At 49.6% G+C, this 16,738-nt stretch overlaps 1 protein-coding gene across 2 annotated transcripts; it reads left to right on the top strand.

The window, feature by feature from the left end:
- Positions 1-9,652: 9,652 nt before the first annotated feature.
- Positions 9,653-15,144, top strand: INAFM2 (InaF motif containing 2). Of its 2 annotated transcripts, none has more exons than XM_036110673.2 (3): positions 9,653-11,689; positions 12,620-12,922; positions 14,881-15,144. In XM_036110673.2, exon 1 carries the CDS (start codon positions 10,258-10,260, stop codon positions 10,714-10,716), a length of 459 nt encoding a protein of 152 aa, XP_035966566.1. In that variant the 5' UTR covers positions 9,653-10,257; the 3' UTR covers positions 10,717-11,689; positions 12,620-12,922; positions 14,881-15,144. The 2 variants fall into 2 exon arrangements, with proteins under 2 accessions (XP_035966566.1, XP_077935657.1); XM_078079531.1 differs by having other exon boundaries at positions 12,602-12,922.
- Positions 15,145-16,738: the final 1,594 nt, after the last annotated feature.

Raw genomic sequence — 16,738 nt, 5'->3', positions numbered from 1 at the left:
GAAGAGGGAAAGAATCCCAAGCAGACTCCGCACTGAGCCCATCACGGGGCTCGATCCCACGCCCCATGAGATCATGACCTGAGCCGAAATCAAGGATCCGATGCTTAACTGACTGAGCCACCCACGCACCCCACCTGTGTTTCCCTTTGACGTGCCATCAAACCTACCTGAAGGTATAGCTGAGTGAGCACTGGGCCCATCCTCAAAAACCCAGAGTTTAGTCTCAACCAGAGCAAAAGTTTGCCGTGAGATCTTGGCAAGTTACCTGTGCTCCCTGATCTATTAAGCTTTTGATTCTTTCTCAGATTCCTTCCAACTCTAAAAATCTTTCTCTTTCTAATCAGAAGGGACAACCTCGTCACTTTTCTCTCCTGCCTTTCCTCTGACCGGTGATAAACCTAGAGACGAGAGCTGCAGATGGCAGGAAAGATTGGCTCCTACCCCAGCAGGATGTTCTTGGACGCAGTATTCATATTCTCTGCCTCTGTTTATCTCCCTGTGAGATGGATCAGTTTTTATGAGTGCGATGCAAGGAAGTTAGATGATGTCCTTCTCCAGGTGGGCATGGTGCATTGCACATAAGGAATGCCCTCGGAGCTGACCTTGTCAGCTGGTTTTGTCCTTCCTCCTGTGCTGGTCCACCTCTTTATCAGGGCCTGGGTAAAGCCACAGTGAACAAGCCCCTCACCTTTGTGGGTAGCAGGAAGCCAGTGAGGACGGGGAATATGTTGGGAGATACACTCAGGGTCCCAAAACATCCTAACCTGCTGGATGGAGCAGCAACCTGAACCTCATAAGGTAAAATGAACAGGGCTTAACTGAGAGATCCGGGCTCGGCTCCAAGGTACCAAGTGTACAAGGACACGGTGGGGAAGCGGCGGCTTTAGCAGAAGCATGTGTGAATAAAACTGAGGGTTTTCGCTGACAGCCAACTCCATATGAGTCAAATGAAAAGGCTGCTTACTAAGCGGACAGACTCTCAGGCTGCTAAATTGAAGGACTGAGCCCAGTGATTCTCCATCTTGATATCAATCAGAATGGCCTGGGAAGCTCTGGGAACACTGTGAAACTTGCTGTATCCAGACCCTCTGAGCCAGGACCCAGAATGGGTGAATGGGGAGAGGGAAGGAAGGTGAGGAGTCTGGACTTCTCAAGAGCGTCACCCTTGGTTCCAGTGTGCAGCCAAGGCTGAAGAACCAAGAAAGACTCAGCCCCTTCTCATTCTTGGCACGCATGTCAGACCACAACTGAGATACTCGGGGACCTCAGTTTAGGGTGCTTTATCATGAGGAAACACACAAGCTGGAGAACATTTGCTGAAGGGCAGCGAGGATGGAGGAAGCACACAACACGCTGTGAGGACTGTTAGAGAAAATCGCAGCATGGAAGACACTGGTGGTCCCCGAGGTCCACCTTCAGATGCTTAGGCTTGTTCTCTGGGGTCCTAAGGTTAAAATCTTAGGTGACAGTCTTAGGTCAGGCTTTTCATGAAACATTATGAGACAGAGATTTGCTTGTGGGAAGTTTATTGGGAGGTGCTCTCAGAAGCAACACAGCACACCTGAGGGAGGGAAAGAATCAGGACAGGGGTGGGCGGGTAGAAAATGATCAACGATGCAGTCACCACAAAGGACACCTCTACAAGGAACTTTAGGGTTGAGATGACCCTTCAGAGGCAAGTTGAGGTGGCCCCAACTGGGGCAAGAGGACTGGTCCTTTGAACCCCTACATTGGCCAGATTAGCCCTAGGAAGGGCTCATGAAGTCAGGCAAGGCCCCTCCCTTTGGTGGCTTAAGGAATTCCCCGGGGAGAGACTCATCTCTCAGCCATCACCGGCCAGCACTTTTGGCAACATGGGGATAAGCTTCTTTGTCCCAAAGGCAGGATGTCCCAAAGGCACCATAGCGACCACAGCAGGACCTACTGTGCACAGTTCAGACCTACTTCATATGCTAAGCTTGCTCTACCTGGAATCACTCCTCCAGGATTCTGGTGATTGCTTTCCCTGGGAAACTTATGAGAAGGTGAGTGGCATGAACTATAGCCCCCACTATTACAGCTTGTCTTGGTGACATAACTGATATTTAGCATCCCCCACTCCCCAACCATTACCCACTCTAGATTCTCTTTACCGTCAACTTGTATGCCTGTGAGTCGAGTTGGCTTACCTGGTGAAATGACTCAGATCCTCATTCCTAAGGGATATGAGCCTCTAATCACCATGTCCTTCTCAAACCAGGCTGCTGCATTTGTCCACTTACTATCAAAATTGGGCAAGTGTGTACCAAGAAATAACCTAGTGGATGAACTGGGTGCCAAACATATTCTTCCCTGAACCCATTGTAGCAGCAAACCTATCTCTTCCAAAGGATCAGGGTCAAGTACATCTACGAGGATGTGACTCCCCCCCGCCCTTTTTTTTGGCCTACGGGTCTTTTGGCACAAGGAGTTTGAAGGACAGAAAGCAGCCATACTTCAAGTTTGTGGGATTCTTGTTCTGTCCCTTGGTGGAAATGTTCTACATCTGGGAACCAGATTCTCTAAACCTAGAGAGCCTCGAACTATAGGAATAGGAACTGCAAATTCCCCCAAGAGGGTCACTGGGAGTGATGTTCAGTGGGGTTATTCTTCCTTTCACCCCTTGTTTCTTAGACCTCTCTATCATACCCATTGGACAACAGAACCATATTATAGTTATTGAATAGGGTGCAGGGTGTCCCATCATCTCTAAAATGGTCCTTCAGCTGCACCTTTGAAAGGCTCTTCTTTTACTCTGTCAGCTTAAGTGGGTGGCAAAGTACATGATAGTCCCAGAAGATTCCATGATCTTTTGCCCACTCTTGCTCTGATACTACATTATGTAAGGTTCCATGTCAGTAAATGAAATACTCTTTAAGCCCTCAGGGAATGGTGCTGGTTGAGGCCTTTAGCAAGAAAGAGAAATCCATATCCAGAATATATGCTGATTTAAGTCAAGATTAATCACCAACCCTTCCAGAGAAGAACAGGTCCAATGTAGTCAACTTGTTACCAAGGGGCTGGTTGGCCATCTGTTGCTGGCAGGTTGAACATCTGGCAGCAACAATTGTAAGATCAGCCTTGGTGAGCGGGAGCCCATTCTGTTGGACCCACCCTTGCCACCATATACAATATGCCTATGTGTAGCCTCCCTCTGTGCCGACATGGCCAGTTTATTCATGTGCCCATTGGGCCAACAAGAGTGGTTGATGACAGAGGCTGGCAAACTTCAGCTAGCCAAGTCATTCAATCTACTTGGTGGAGGCTCTCAGATGGGCATTAACATGCAATATATAGATCTTCACACTTGGTGCTTGCTCTCAGAGATACATCCACATGCCTCTCCCCAAGACCTCCTTGTTCCCAATTCCCCAGTATCGCTTTTTCTAAGCTTCTAACCGACATTTGTACAGCCCATGAGCCTATACGTATTTTTACCCAGGGCCACTCTTCCAGGGAGCCATGATGATGATTTGGGTCCCCAGATATCAATATAATTCAGACACTGGATGACCTTAAAATGTTTGGTCATGGACGCCTGGGTGGCTCAGTTAGTTAAGCGTCTGCCTTTGGCTCAGGTCATTATCCCGAGTCGGGCTCCCTGCTCGGCAGGGAGTCGGCTTCTCCCTCTGACCCTCCCCCCACTCCTGCTCTCTCTCTCTCTCTCAGATAAATAAGAATCTTTAATTTAAAAAATGGGCATTTCACTTTCCCCAGTGTGCAGTTACCCAAGTAAATGGCCACGGGTCCCCTTGGGGAAGGACTAGGGAAATCATTGCTGTATGACCCTGGTATTACAAAAGCCTTCCTCCTAGGGACATAACCCCTCCTTCAGGCAACAGGTTCTAGATCTGAAGATTGAATCAGGTCTGGAAACTGGACAAGGTATTGTGACTTTATACTGGAGCAATGGCCGTCAGTCTCCTGGCCTTTCACTCTTGATTTGTTTTCATTGTACAGCTCAGCAATGTTGTGTGTGGTCTGCAGATCCTTGGAGGTCCCAGAGGCCATTTCAGAGATTTCACAAGGTCAAAATAATACTAAGATGTTATTTGCCTTTTTCACTGCCTAGACATTTGCACTGATGGTGCAAAAGCCAGTGGTGGGTGAATCTTCTGGTACCTTAACAAAGCAAGGCGGCAACACCAGGGTGTTTCAGTTGCTCACTGTGAAGACTGACAGACAGAAGAAAGAAAGGAAACAAGGAGAGTATGGAGGGAGGGAAAAGGGAAGGAGAAAAGAAAGAAGAGTCAGCTTCACTTAAGAATGTCCTTAATGAAGCAATAAAAATTGCTAAATTTTATTAAATCATGACCCTTAAATACATGTCTTTTAAATATTCTCTGTGATTGGAGTGTAGCTCTTGATCTTGGGGTTGTGAGTTCGAGCCCCACATTAGGTGTAGAGATTACTTAAAAATTAAAAATCTATTAGGGGGCGCCTGGGTGGCTCAGTCTTGATCTCAGCTCAGGTCTGGATCTCGGGGTCATGAGTTCAAGCCTCACATGGGACTCCACGCTGGGCATGGAGCTTACTTAAAAACAAACCCAAAAAATTATTGAAAAAATAAAAATAAATATTCTCTATTATTAAATAGAAAGTACTGTACTGCACACAGAAGTATAATGGGTCTCTCTTATGCACCACTGAATTACCAGCTGAACAATTTTTTCTCATGGAACACCATTTTCACTTGAAAGAATAGCTGACAGATAAACTGTGGTTATTAAGACTTGGTTATTTGGCAGATGTTTTTCCTAATTCAAACCAACTAAGCCTGTCACTTTGAGGAAAACAACGGAGATTATTTGTGACTAATTTTAAAATTTGAACTTTTCAGTGAAAATTAGAATTTTAGGAAATTTAGATGCACTATCATGAGTTTGACAGAACCCAATGAATTTTTCTGATATTAACAAATATAACTTTTAATATTGTAAAATGGATTGTATCAATATTTGAAAGATCTCTATAATCCGATGAGCCAGTTTTTCCAAATGACCACAGCAGGATGTTATAAAACTATGCATGGGTAGGAGAGCCATTCACAGTGCAGGGTAGATTAATAGACTTTCATGTGATGGAATTCATTGATACAGCTTCAGATTCTACATTACAACCACTGTTTAAGAAAATACTACTTGTTGAGTTTGGGTGTAGTCTCAAATCATGTGAAAAGGCTATTAAAATGCTTCTGTCTTTCCCAACTACATATCTGGGTCAGGCCAGATTTTCTTCATATATTTTAACCAAAACAACATATTGCCAATTGAAGCAGATATGAGAATCCAGCTGTCTTCTATAAAGCCACTTTTAAGAGATTTGCAAAAATGTGAAAAAAGCCACTCTTTCACTAACTTTCTTTCTTCCATAAATATAGTTACTTTTCATAAAAAATATACTATGGATGTTAACATATAATGGGCTAATTATTTTTTTAATTAATTGATAAGTATTTTATAAATGTCTCAGTCTTATTTCTAATGTGGCAGTGTCAATAGATATAACCCATATAAACAAAAGCGCTTTGGAGACGTCAGTTTTCAAGAGTGTAAAGTGATCTTGAGACCAAAAGGTTTGAGAACCACTGGCATGGGTCGAGCAAAACCGTTCCCCGCTGCCCATCTAGTTTGCCCTAGGGCTGCTCCGTTCTATTCCCTGTCTGCCTAGTTCTCCTGTCAGCACCCTCCACTGCGTCCAGCTTGCTGCTCATCACCATAGCTGTACCAACCTCTGGCTTCTATTATTTTGTGGTCCTATCATCCCCATCGCTATCAAAGGGCCAGTTCTGTAATGGCCTCTTGTCGTCGGCCCTGGCCTACAGAGGACAGCCAAACTGAGCTTCTCCCAGTGCATTCCTCTTTGCTTTGATAACCAGAGTATCCTCTGGGCCTTCCTGCAGGACTGAAGTGGGTTTCTGGCCTTACATAGAGGACCGAAAATAGCAGGCTCACTTCTCTGAGCTTTTTGAAGCCTTCTTCTACCTTTTGCTATGGCAGTTCTGGCATTTCCATTTCCTTGGCTGGCCATTGTCTTTCTCCTGTCCCCCAGATCCTTGTCAGGGTATTAAATCCTATTTCACCTGAGAGCGCTCCCATATCAATAAACCCTCCTCTTTTTAACCTAATATTCCGATTCAGCTCCCCGTGGATCCAGCCTATACATCCTCTCCTAACTCCTACCAATACAAGTTGGCTACTTTTGTAGCTCCTTGCACTTATAGCCCTCTTCGTTCCCTAGCAGGCCCCTGAACATCTCTGGCTGGGTTTTGTTGCAACTTGGCCCTTATTTATTGGTCTCGTAGGCCGACAGAGAGGGAGAGACAGAGAGAGAGAGAGAGAGAGAGAGAGGCAGCTTCCTTTGGCACCTGAGAGCAATTCCCAGAGACAGTGGGAGCTGTGAGCCATCAAGTACCCAACGCTCCTGGCAGCTGGAAGAATGACTGCCTCCGCCCTGATCTGAGGGGACCCTCACTACAGAGACAAATTTCAGCTCTGCCTATGAGGCAGAGTAGAGCAGGGATCGGAACCCCCTAGGGTCAGAAAGACTCAAGTTTGAATTCTATCTAGCTATGTGACCTTGAGCAAATTCCTTAACTTCTTTGAGGCTGTTTCTTCATCTCGAAAATGGAGATAAAGAGTAACTACCTTCTAGATTGTTGTGAGACAAATGAGATGAGGAATGTAAGGGCCGAATCTGGAGCCAGCACATAATAAGGGCAAGGATGTTGCTACTGTTATAATGGGTCAGAACTTTCTAAAGCTGAAAAGGCTGCCTTACAGAGCAGACAATAAGATACACCATCATGGATACTCTCTTAGCTGCCACTGGAGAGGGCTCCACAGGGATGTTGTGGAGGAGGTTCTAGGGCCCTTGAGGGTATAACAAAAGATGACCTTGGGACCCATTCTGTCCCCAAGCTGCCTTAATTTTCTGATTTCTCTTGACTGCTTACCCTTCCTTGGCTGGGGAGAGGCACTTAGAGAAGCATATTCACTTTCAGGCCACTAGGGGGCCATTGAGTTGCCTGCAACAGGAATACTCTAATGGTTTCTTAATGGCTCAGGCACCAGGGAGATCAGGCTCAATTATATCTGAAAGCATTTTGAGTTCCTAGGCTAAAAGACACTGTGTAAATCCAGATAATAAATAGGGCTTATTGATGACAGGTTAAAGAATCTGGCACTGTTTAGTTTGGAGAAGAATAGGGTGAGAGGAATTGAATAAGGGCTTTGAGTATATTTATTCCTTAGCATAGAAAAGAGTGACATGCTGTTTTCCTACCCCACTGGGAACCAAGCAAGAAGAAAGAACTTTACTTTGCAACAGAAGAAATATGGAGTACACTCAAGAAAGAGGATGGAAAGAGGCTTTGGGTTGGCCTTACCTGGAATCTTCCAAAATAACTCACCTTGGTATTGTTGATCTGATCAGTTCTGCCCGGAAGACCAGAAAACAGGGAAGAGAAGAGAGGACAACATCCAGAGACAATTCAGAGATTTTAACTCAACAGGCCACCCTGCTGGGCGAGCTCTGGACAACCTGGGAGCAGGATGGGGAAGGAGTGGTTGTCTTTTCCCCAGTAGCCCACAAAAGGCAATTAACATTCCAAATTTCTGATGTCCTTAAAATTTCTCAGAAAGTACAAAGGCAAGCTAGGCTATTCCTGGAAATAGCATCCAATTTGGTGAAGTTTTAGAATATAAGTGAGGTTCAGTGGGGTGGAGTCCGGAGCCGACAACTAAGAAAGAATTCTTGAGACCTCTTTGGTGCAAAATGGTGGTTTATTGAAGCACGGGGACAGGACCCGTGGGCAGAAAGAGCTGCTGCCCCGGGGTTGTGAGGGGTGGCTGATTACATACTTGGGAGTTGGGGGAGGTAAGGAAAAGTGAGGTTTCCAAAGGATTTTTGTATGTTAAAGAAGACTCACAGGATACCAGAGGCCATTGACTTGCCATTGTCAAGTTAAGGTTGTTTTTCCTTCTAGTAAGGCATGAACAGTAAGAGAGTTGGGAGCTTCCTGGAGAAACATTACACTTTGCCCACTTCAAGTATCTGTCAATGGGCTGCAGATTATAAGGACATTTAATTGTATCTACATTCCCTTCTGGAACCTAGGCCATTGATAGAAATGCTTTGTCCTCGTAAATTGCTAAGACTTTTGTAAACTGAGGGAGACTCCTGTCCCGCAAGACTGTGATCTCTGTCAGTTAACCATTTGTTTTTCGTTTAGGGAAGCCAGGAGTGCCTGCGCAATGTCCCACATACAACATGGGTGGGGGTTGTAGGGTACCAGCTTCTGCTTGATCCTCAGCTAGCCTTCTGCTCCCTCATCAAATTGACCAGACTCACACCTGGATCTCAGGAATGAGAGAGAGAGAGAGAGAGAGAGAGAGGCTGAGTTATAGGCCTGTGGTTTAAGCAGCTGATCAACACCCTCAGCTCTGGTAGCCCTCAACTTCTGTTTGGCTGAGATAGCAGGGCAGGAGTGCTGGGGAGGAGCTTCCTTATAAAGGGACAGGTGTCTGGAAGGCAAAGATTCTTGTGGAGGAGGAGGGAAAATGGGAAGGGCAGAGAGGGTCCTGTCCCTCAGAGTCAGGAGCCAGGAGTCAGGCTCACACATGAAGGGGGGCTGTGTCACACACAGGATCCCATCACCACCACAGTCCCCACACACCATCACACAGGCACAGTCTCACATACCCACTAAGACATCCCGGCAGTCCCCGCACACCCAGCTCTGGGAACGCAGGAAGTAGAATTCAGGGAGGAGGGAACCTAAATTCTGGAAAGCCTTCTACAGAGGGAGTGGGGAGAACAGAAGGCAGGAGAGAGGAGGGCAGAAGGACGAGGAAGGCACAGGGGAAAGTGGCTACTGAGACTCCAAGCTTGGTGAGGGGATGTCAGCACCAACCGGACCCTAGGGAGGACAAACTGCACAAAGGAATGGGGGGGTGGGCGGACAACAGCCCAGACTCTGAGGCCCAGAGGGAATCAGAGAGGGGAAATTTTCTGAGAGCCACTGGTTCAGTGCAGCTCCTTGAGTCCAAATTAAGCCCAAAGCTGGGAGTCCGAAGCCCCCAAAAAGCGGGATCTCGGACCTGTTGCGAACTTCAGGACTGAGATGGGAGGCGAGTCTGGAGAGCCCAGCTTAGCACGTGGTTCTGTCCCAGAAACTAAAAGGTCTGCGCAGCGTGATCCGGGCTTTAAGAGAACAAGGGAGGGAATCGGGAAGTTTTCAGCAGAGCCCCAAAGCCCAGCCAGGGCCGGAGCGGGGGCGGGGGGGGGCGCGACCAGTTGTGACCACAGTGAGTGATCCAGGCTCCTTAGCTGCCTGTGCGGGATGTGGGCCAGGCCCATTAGGAGCGAAGGGGTCCAGGAGACCGGCTCTGAAGGTACGTGGATCGGGGCGCGAGCCGAGAGCATGAGCGTGTTATCACCCCCACTTTTGGGGGTATACTGAGGCCTGGGGGACGCAGCCGTTGCTGCTGTTCCACGTGTCACTTCAGACAGTCTGGAGCGGAGGGTTGAGGCGCCAGAGTTGACAGCTCCTTGCTCAGACCGCCCCTCCCCGCCCCCTTTTCCAGTTCTGCACTCCGCCCCAAACGGCGCCGTTCCCCTTTTAAAGAAGCGCCCGGGGCTCCCATCCTCGCCGCGCCAGCCCGCCCGGGGCTGCGGCGCCGTTGCCCTTTTAAGAACCAGCCGCCTTTAACTCTCTCCTAACGGGGCGTCCCGGCGGGGCTCGCGGCGCCCGACAGAAGCCCGCCTCCCCGCGCAGCACTTCCGGACCCCGGCGTCGCCCTTTTAAGAGGCAGCCCCCAGCAGCGCTCCCCCCGCCCCCTGTTGCCGGCGCGCGAGGTGGGGGAGCCCTGCTGGAGCGGAGCGCGCCGTCCGCGCGGCCACTGGAGACCGGGCGGCCGGCGGCCGGGCAGGCGGCGGCAGCAGCGGATGGGGACGCGGAGCCGGGCGGCTGTGGCGGCTGTGGCTGTGGCGGCGGCGGGGAAGCAGCTGACGGGCCGACGGCGGCGGCGGCGCTGGCGGCAGTGACTGGTCCAGGCCCCGGCGGCGGCTGCAGCGACGCGGTGGAGGGCTGCGGGCGGGCGCCGTGAGGAGCGGCGGCGGAGCGCGGAGCTGCCGGGAGCGGAGGGCGCCGGGCCGCCCCTTGTCCAGTCCTCGCAGGCCGCCAGGCCCCCTCCAGCCGGGGCCGTGGAGCACCGGGGCAAAGGCCGGGGCCCCCCCATGAAGGAGCGCGACGCGGCCCCGGCCGAGCGGGGCAAGCCGGCCACCTACACCGGGGACAAGAAGGCGAAGATGGCGGCCAAGACCAACAAGAAGTGGGTCCGGCTCGCCACCGTGTTCGCCTACGTGCTCTCCGTGTCGCTGGCCGCCATCGTGCTCGCCGTCTACTACAGCCTCATCTGGCAGCCGGTGGGCGCCGGGACCTCGGGGGGAGCCGCCGGCCCGCCCCCCGGCGGCTCCAACGCCACCGGCCCGTCCGGGACTTCGGGGGCGGCGGCGGGGCCCAATGCCACGGGGTCGTCCCGCCGCGAGGCACCGCGCGACGCGCCCCCGCTGCAGGCGGCGCGGCCCATGCCTCCGGAGCCCTCTGCCGACAGTCCCCTGGCCGGGCCGCTGGAGCGGCCGCGGGGCCCGGAGGAGGACGAGGAGGAAGCGGCGGCGGCGCCGGGGAGTCGTTGAACCCTTCCGCGCCTGGGGCGGCCGGGAACCTTTCTCCCCTCCCCAAGCCCGGAGGCAGGACTTTGCAGCAGGACGGGGCGGGGAGCCCGCGGGAGTGACCCCCACGGGAATGAACGCTCTCCCTTCCCCGCAACGATCACTAGCTCGCCCGGAGAGCGGGTGGCCTGCAGCCCGATCTTCAGCCAAGGGACCACGATTCGCCGGGGGCTCGGGGTTTGGTCTTCCTAGGACCGTGCTGCGCCAGGGCCCTGAGCCATAAAGGGAATGGGGGGAGGGGTGGGGAGATCCCAGCTCCTAACCCTTTTTCGCCGCTAGCTCTTGTGTATCCTATGTGCGGGAGTGACTCGGGCTTTCCCCGCAAGACTCAGGGGAAGGAGGGAGCTATAGGGGCTCTTTAATAAGCTGAAGCTCTCGAAAGGAGGGCACCAAAAGTAGTGGAGCTCAGGTACGTCAACCCAGTTGCAGTGGCCACAGATGCATTTAATTTATAGATCCCTGTATATAGTTGTTGACATATGCACTAGAAGCTATAATTACACAGAACTATATGTATCCTCCCACAACCCTGGGTAGCTACCCACTGATGGGGTCATGCAAGGGCTATTTGCTGGCCCCCAAAGTGCAGCTAGCCAGAAGGGCACAAACACTGGTTTTTTTGTTCTTGTTTTTGTTTTTCATCACCCACTCTATTCCCCCTATTTCAGAAAGATAGGTTTATGACCCTAAAGAGTATAATCATCCTTAGACTTGAAAGGACAGTGGAAAACCTTAGGAGAAGTAGAAGCTGTTTAGGGAGGGTGGAGAACGAACTAATCCCCTCCTCTTCCCACCCTAGTGCCCCCACGGAAGAGGCTTCCTGTTGTGGCCCTAAGTATCTGGATATGGGCCAGGGAAGAAGGAAGGGAAAGAGCAATGCCTCTGTGCTTCAATCCTTGGCCTTCTCACAGAGTTCTTTTAGGAAGAGCAAGCTTTTGTAAGTAGAGTGGCTCAAAGTGTTTTTATTTTATTTTCCCCTCCTCAAGATCTTGTCTTGTTCCAGTAATCACCCTTGCCTTCCCTCTTTCCTGAGCCTGTAAGTAACAGTGTAGCCCTGCAATTGGGGTGAAATCTGTTGTGAAACCAGAGCTCTGAGCACGTTTTATGGTTTTGAGTTGCATTATAGAATCAGAAAGGCTATAAGGTGGGCTTCAAGCTCAGGATTGTGCTTTGATGGCCAGTTAATGGACCAGCGTGGGAAAATTACATTGGTTTGTCTTTACCTCTCCTGATAAACCCTACTTATATGCAGTCTATACTTCGGTGGAGATGAGAAACACCAAGGGAAGTGACATCTGTATAGTTCTGGGACAGCAAGAATTATACATCCTCCATTTGGATTCCATTTCCTTCTGCCACTTGCTTTTAGGCAATTGAGTGTGGGTAGTGACAAGATATCAAACCCCTTAGTGTTTCCTTTTTGGGAAATGAGGCACTTTAAAAAAAAAAAAAAAAAGACAAAAACTTATCCACCTGAGTCCTAAAACAGTTTGTCTCCAGTTTTCTGGCCTACACTCTAGTTAGCTCTGATCGAAGTTTACAGGACAGCAAGTCTTGCTTTAAGCCATGTTCTGTTGTGGGCAAGGTAACAGCACCTGAGCTGTCATAGCCTAGGAGCAGGCTGGGAGCACCCCCAAGGTGTCTTGGCTGGAGATTTCTGAGCAGCTGATGTGACTTTGGTCATTAGGAAGCCTTTGAGGCCTTTTTAAATTTTTGGTGGGGGTCTGGGGGTGGGGAAGAAACATAAAATGCCACTTTATAACTTCAATAATATCCTGTAATTTATATTTATTGTGTGAATTTTTAGTCCTATATTTTAATAATTTGTAAATTGATCTCTTATTCCAAGAATCCTTTGAACTTGCAGGAGGACATCTGGGAATCCAGTCCCCTGTCCCCATCCCTGCATTCTGGACTGCTGAATCCACTTTGGGATGGATCAAAGAGTCTAGAGAGACCACTCGTAGGTCCAGCTGCTGGCCTCCTGACTCTAAAGCCTGCACTGGAATTGGGACATTAGCTGCAGCTCCAGCTGTGAACATGACCAGAGACATTATTTATAATTCAGCCATTTAAGATATACCTGTCCTCAAAAAGTCCTGTATATTTTTTAAAAGTTTTATTTTTCAGGTGAACAAAAATACATTCTAAGAACTCTACATAAGCCTGTGTAAGTTGACCATTTCTTTTTCGTACCCCTTGGGGAAGGAGTAGAGGTTGGAAGAAGAGCTGGTCCGAGAGGTGGTGGATGGATGTTGATGAATAGGTGTAGGAGGAAAAAGCAATTGCCCTGATGTTCTCTGTGCCTGATGGCTTGACTGAATTGATTAGTGAAGGGTAGCAGGAATGCGTCTTAGTCGGGAAGCAGTCATGGGGTCAGATGAACAGTGATAGCTAGCTCAGCCACCTTTTACCAACCTTTAAAAACGTTTAAAACGTTCTGCATTTAAAGGACTCTGAGCAGATGCCTAGCTGAGGACACTAAGGGACCAGTGAGTATACATATTAAATTATTACACCCCCCCCCCAAAAAAAGGGTTCTTACAAACACCGAGCTGGCTGAGAGCTGGGGCAAGGATGAGCTGCCTGATAGCATCACTGTTCCCACCGTTAAGCCATCGGCCCCTGCAGAGTTCCAGAAGCCCTAGCACGGGGAGGGACGCGCTGATGCACCCGCAGCGGCTGGTCAGAGCTTTGTCTACAGGGGAGCAGGCGAGAGAGCCAAATGGCTGAGAGAAGGTGTAGGTTGCTTCAAAGGGGAGGCTTTTTCTCCCCCTAAAGCAAACAATAAAAGGCATGTGGGTGAAAAGGAAAATATGAGGGATTAGTTATGCTGCAAAATACATGGCACACAGTTGAGCTGAGCTCATTACCAGACAATGCTGCCCAGTACAAAGCGGAGTGAGAAGCCAGTGTCGGTGGGGCCCCCTGAGGCCTGCACTTCTCCGGAGCTGTTGGGGGGTAGCTTCTGTGCTTTTACATCACCTTGTAGTCTGCAGGGGAGCCTGGAAAAAGTCCGCCCTTCTTTTATTTCCCTCTTCAGCCTACACAATGGCTTTCTGTGAGAGGGCTTGGTAAGGCAGAGCAGAAGGGAAGTGAGAGAGTTTCCAGGGTTCTTCTGGTCACCCCCCCTTTGTGTAGATGGTGACATGTGGCTTTTGCAGTCGCACACGGCTTCACACACTGGACACATACGGCAGTGTGCGCGACAAGGGCCTGCTGGCCAGAGCAGGTTCGGGTCGGTGGGGAGACGTGGTTGGAACAGCTTTATTTTCACGGGTTAGACCTGAGCTGCAAAACTGCCCATCAGGAAGGAGAGGTCTGTGCAAAAGGGTTACTTTCCTTTAACTGCTTTGCCCCTGGACAGCCAGGATAACTTCCAGGTGTTTACTTCTATTAGAAGTCCCCGTGTGCATTTACTCCCTGGCGGCCTGAGGAGATCATCCTCTCTTGAAAGTGAAGTTTCGGAGGGTGAAGGATCAGGAGTTTGCTAAGCTGTTTAGACTCAGTTTGTGTTGGAATCCTTTCTTTCCCCAGTGATGCTGAGGTGCAGAGAAGTGTTTCTCTGAAGTTTGAAGCATAAGAAATACTTTTCTTCCTAACAGCTCTAGATTTCTGCACAGTATGAGACCACAGCTTGGGAAGATTTTCTGTCTACCTTGTTTTTCAGTTTTCACCAGGGAATTCTAAGATACCATGTTCTTCAGTTGAGTATTTATATCCTGTTTTGAAATGCTGAGCGGAGAGCATCTACTTGTTTCTACATGTTTCTTTAAGGGGAACCGAAAGGTCAGGTCCCGAGCTTTAGGGCTACCACAGCTATTTAAAAAGGGTAATAATTGTCCTCCCCTTCCTGTCTGCAGAGAATGGAGGTATTTCTGGAATTGCAGTGCAATAACAAAAGGGCCACAGCTGTATACTTTTGTTTTTGTCTCCCTCAGTGGAGGGGGGGTGGACCCCAATAGCTTTGCTTGTTTCACGGGACCAGCACTAAGCTCGGTGCCTGGCACGTAGCAGTAGGTGCTCAGAGGTTGTTGGTCGTCTGGTTGATCATTGTGTTAGAAAGAAGTGGCCCTAGTATCAGTGTGGTGTCACTGTTGTAATCCATTTGTGTCCCCGCATCCACAGCCCACAGTCTGGTTCAGGGGAGTAGACGGCTGAAGAGAAGCCCTGCAGACCACAGCTGCACCAGCCATTCTGCCCACAGTCTCTGTTTCCAGGGTGAAGGAGTTGGGCCTGGCCTGCCTGGTCTTTCCAGGCCCCAGAAGTCCACAGCTCTATCCCATGCAGTGCTTAATGGAGGCAACACGGAGTACGTGGCCCATTCGTTGTCCCCTCTGTCCTGACCCTATGGCCCAATGCTGAGCTATAAAAATACCTGCTTTCTCGACAGTTTTTGGTCACATCTGTTTTACTTGCTGACATAGCTTGTGGGTTTCTGCTGCCAGAAAACCTGTGTTAGACTCTTTGTTCCCTCCAGTAGCTAATTTAAAAAACACAAAAACTTTTTTTTCCCTTTAACCACACACCCAGACTCTACCAAGCTCTCTACCCTCAGTGCAGAAAAAGCCGTGGCTCCAAGTCCTACACTGTGTACATGAGCCACCTGGTTAGTAAGGAGCACCTGGGCAAGACGAGTTTCCGTATATTCTATAAATATTTGTTAATATAAGGGACCAGAAAATTCCCACAAAATTCTCACCCTCAAGAAATTTACAGTCATGCCAACAAGAATCTACCTTTGTTACAGCCCTGTTTCCTTAAATTCGAGAAGCTGCTTTTACAGTAGCTTTTCAGTTAAACAGCAATATGATTCTAACTTGCCTTAGAATATTTTCCACGAACCACTACCATTAATCCAAGAACTATTTACTTAGTGCCTACAGTGTGTCAAGTAAGGTCTCAAAAGCCCCCAAACCGACTTGTCCAGGAAAACAATTCCGTTGATTACCAAGGCATTCCTTTTAAATCTACCTCTCTCTGCTCCCTCTGTGTTCAGATTCATGAGCCCAGGTCTCTGCCCAGCTTGTGACCTGGAGGCCCCCCTCAGCTCCCTGCTGGTAGTCTGGGCAGGATTGCGTCACGGCAGTCAGCCTCTGTGTGCGTGGCCAGCTCACGGCTTCACGAGGACCTGGGGCTGGGGGGCAGGCCGTGGGCTCTCGGAAGGGATGCTGAACTGGAAAATAGGAAACTTGCAGACTTGGTAATGACCCTGGTTAGGGCCTTGGCCCTGCTTTTCCTCCTAACCCAATGGGAATTCGTGAGAGCAACTGGAGGGAATCGATGTGACAGGGCTTGGAGATCTGGGGACTAAAAGTACCATGTATACGTAGGAGGTAATAGATTTTCAAGTGAGTGTCCATCCCTTTGGGCAAAATGATGCCTGGAAAGAGACGTGAAGGGGCAGGTGGTAGACGTTACACCCCGCGCCCAGAGCATCCGCGTCAGCATCACCTCGGAACTTATTAGAAATGCCATGTCTTAGGTCCCCTCCCAGACCAAATGAATGAGAGCTCCAGAGGGTGGAGCCCAACTTTGTGTTTTAACTAGCCTTCCAGGTGATTCTGACAGTAAAATCTGAGAACCACTGGCCCAGACTCTCCCTCTGATTCTGGAACTTAGGGTTTAGGTATTTCTGTTTTGACAGATGGCTACAAGGTGACTTTTGACCTTTCTTCTTGGTTGAAGCCAGCTGCCCTGCTGGGGAGAAAGGAAACACCGTATCCCCAGAGTTTGTAAGAAAAAGGGAAAAAAGCCTGCGTTCTTGGTTATTTTTGAAGGTGCCGGGAGAACTCGCCCCGGAGAGCTCGTTAAGAAGGACGCAGGCCTGCAAGAGTCCACTCTCCCCTCCCACAAAGGTACTGATGTGTTTGCCTCCCCTCCTGCCCCGGGGCCTGCTGCTCTTCGAGTCAGTCCTTAAAAGGAGCAGTGGGTGCCACATTTGTTCTTTCTGGTGCCAGGTCTGTGCTGTTTCACTTCGCCGGCG

This window comes from Halichoerus grypus, chromosome 8, assembly GCF_964656455.1.
Source record: "Halichoerus grypus chromosome 8, mHalGry1.hap1.1, whole genome shotgun sequence".
NCBI lineage: Eukaryota > Metazoa > Chordata > Mammalia > Carnivora > Phocidae > Halichoerus > Halichoerus grypus.
The sequence above is the reverse complement of the archived record's forward strand: the minus strand, read 5'-3'. Positions and strand labels throughout refer to the sequence as shown.

Coding starts and splice junctions, on each gene's coding strand:
- INAFM2 (XM_036110673.2), top strand. CDS start 10,258: ATGAAGGAGCGCGACGCGGCCCCGGCCGAGCGGGGCAAGCCGGCCACC.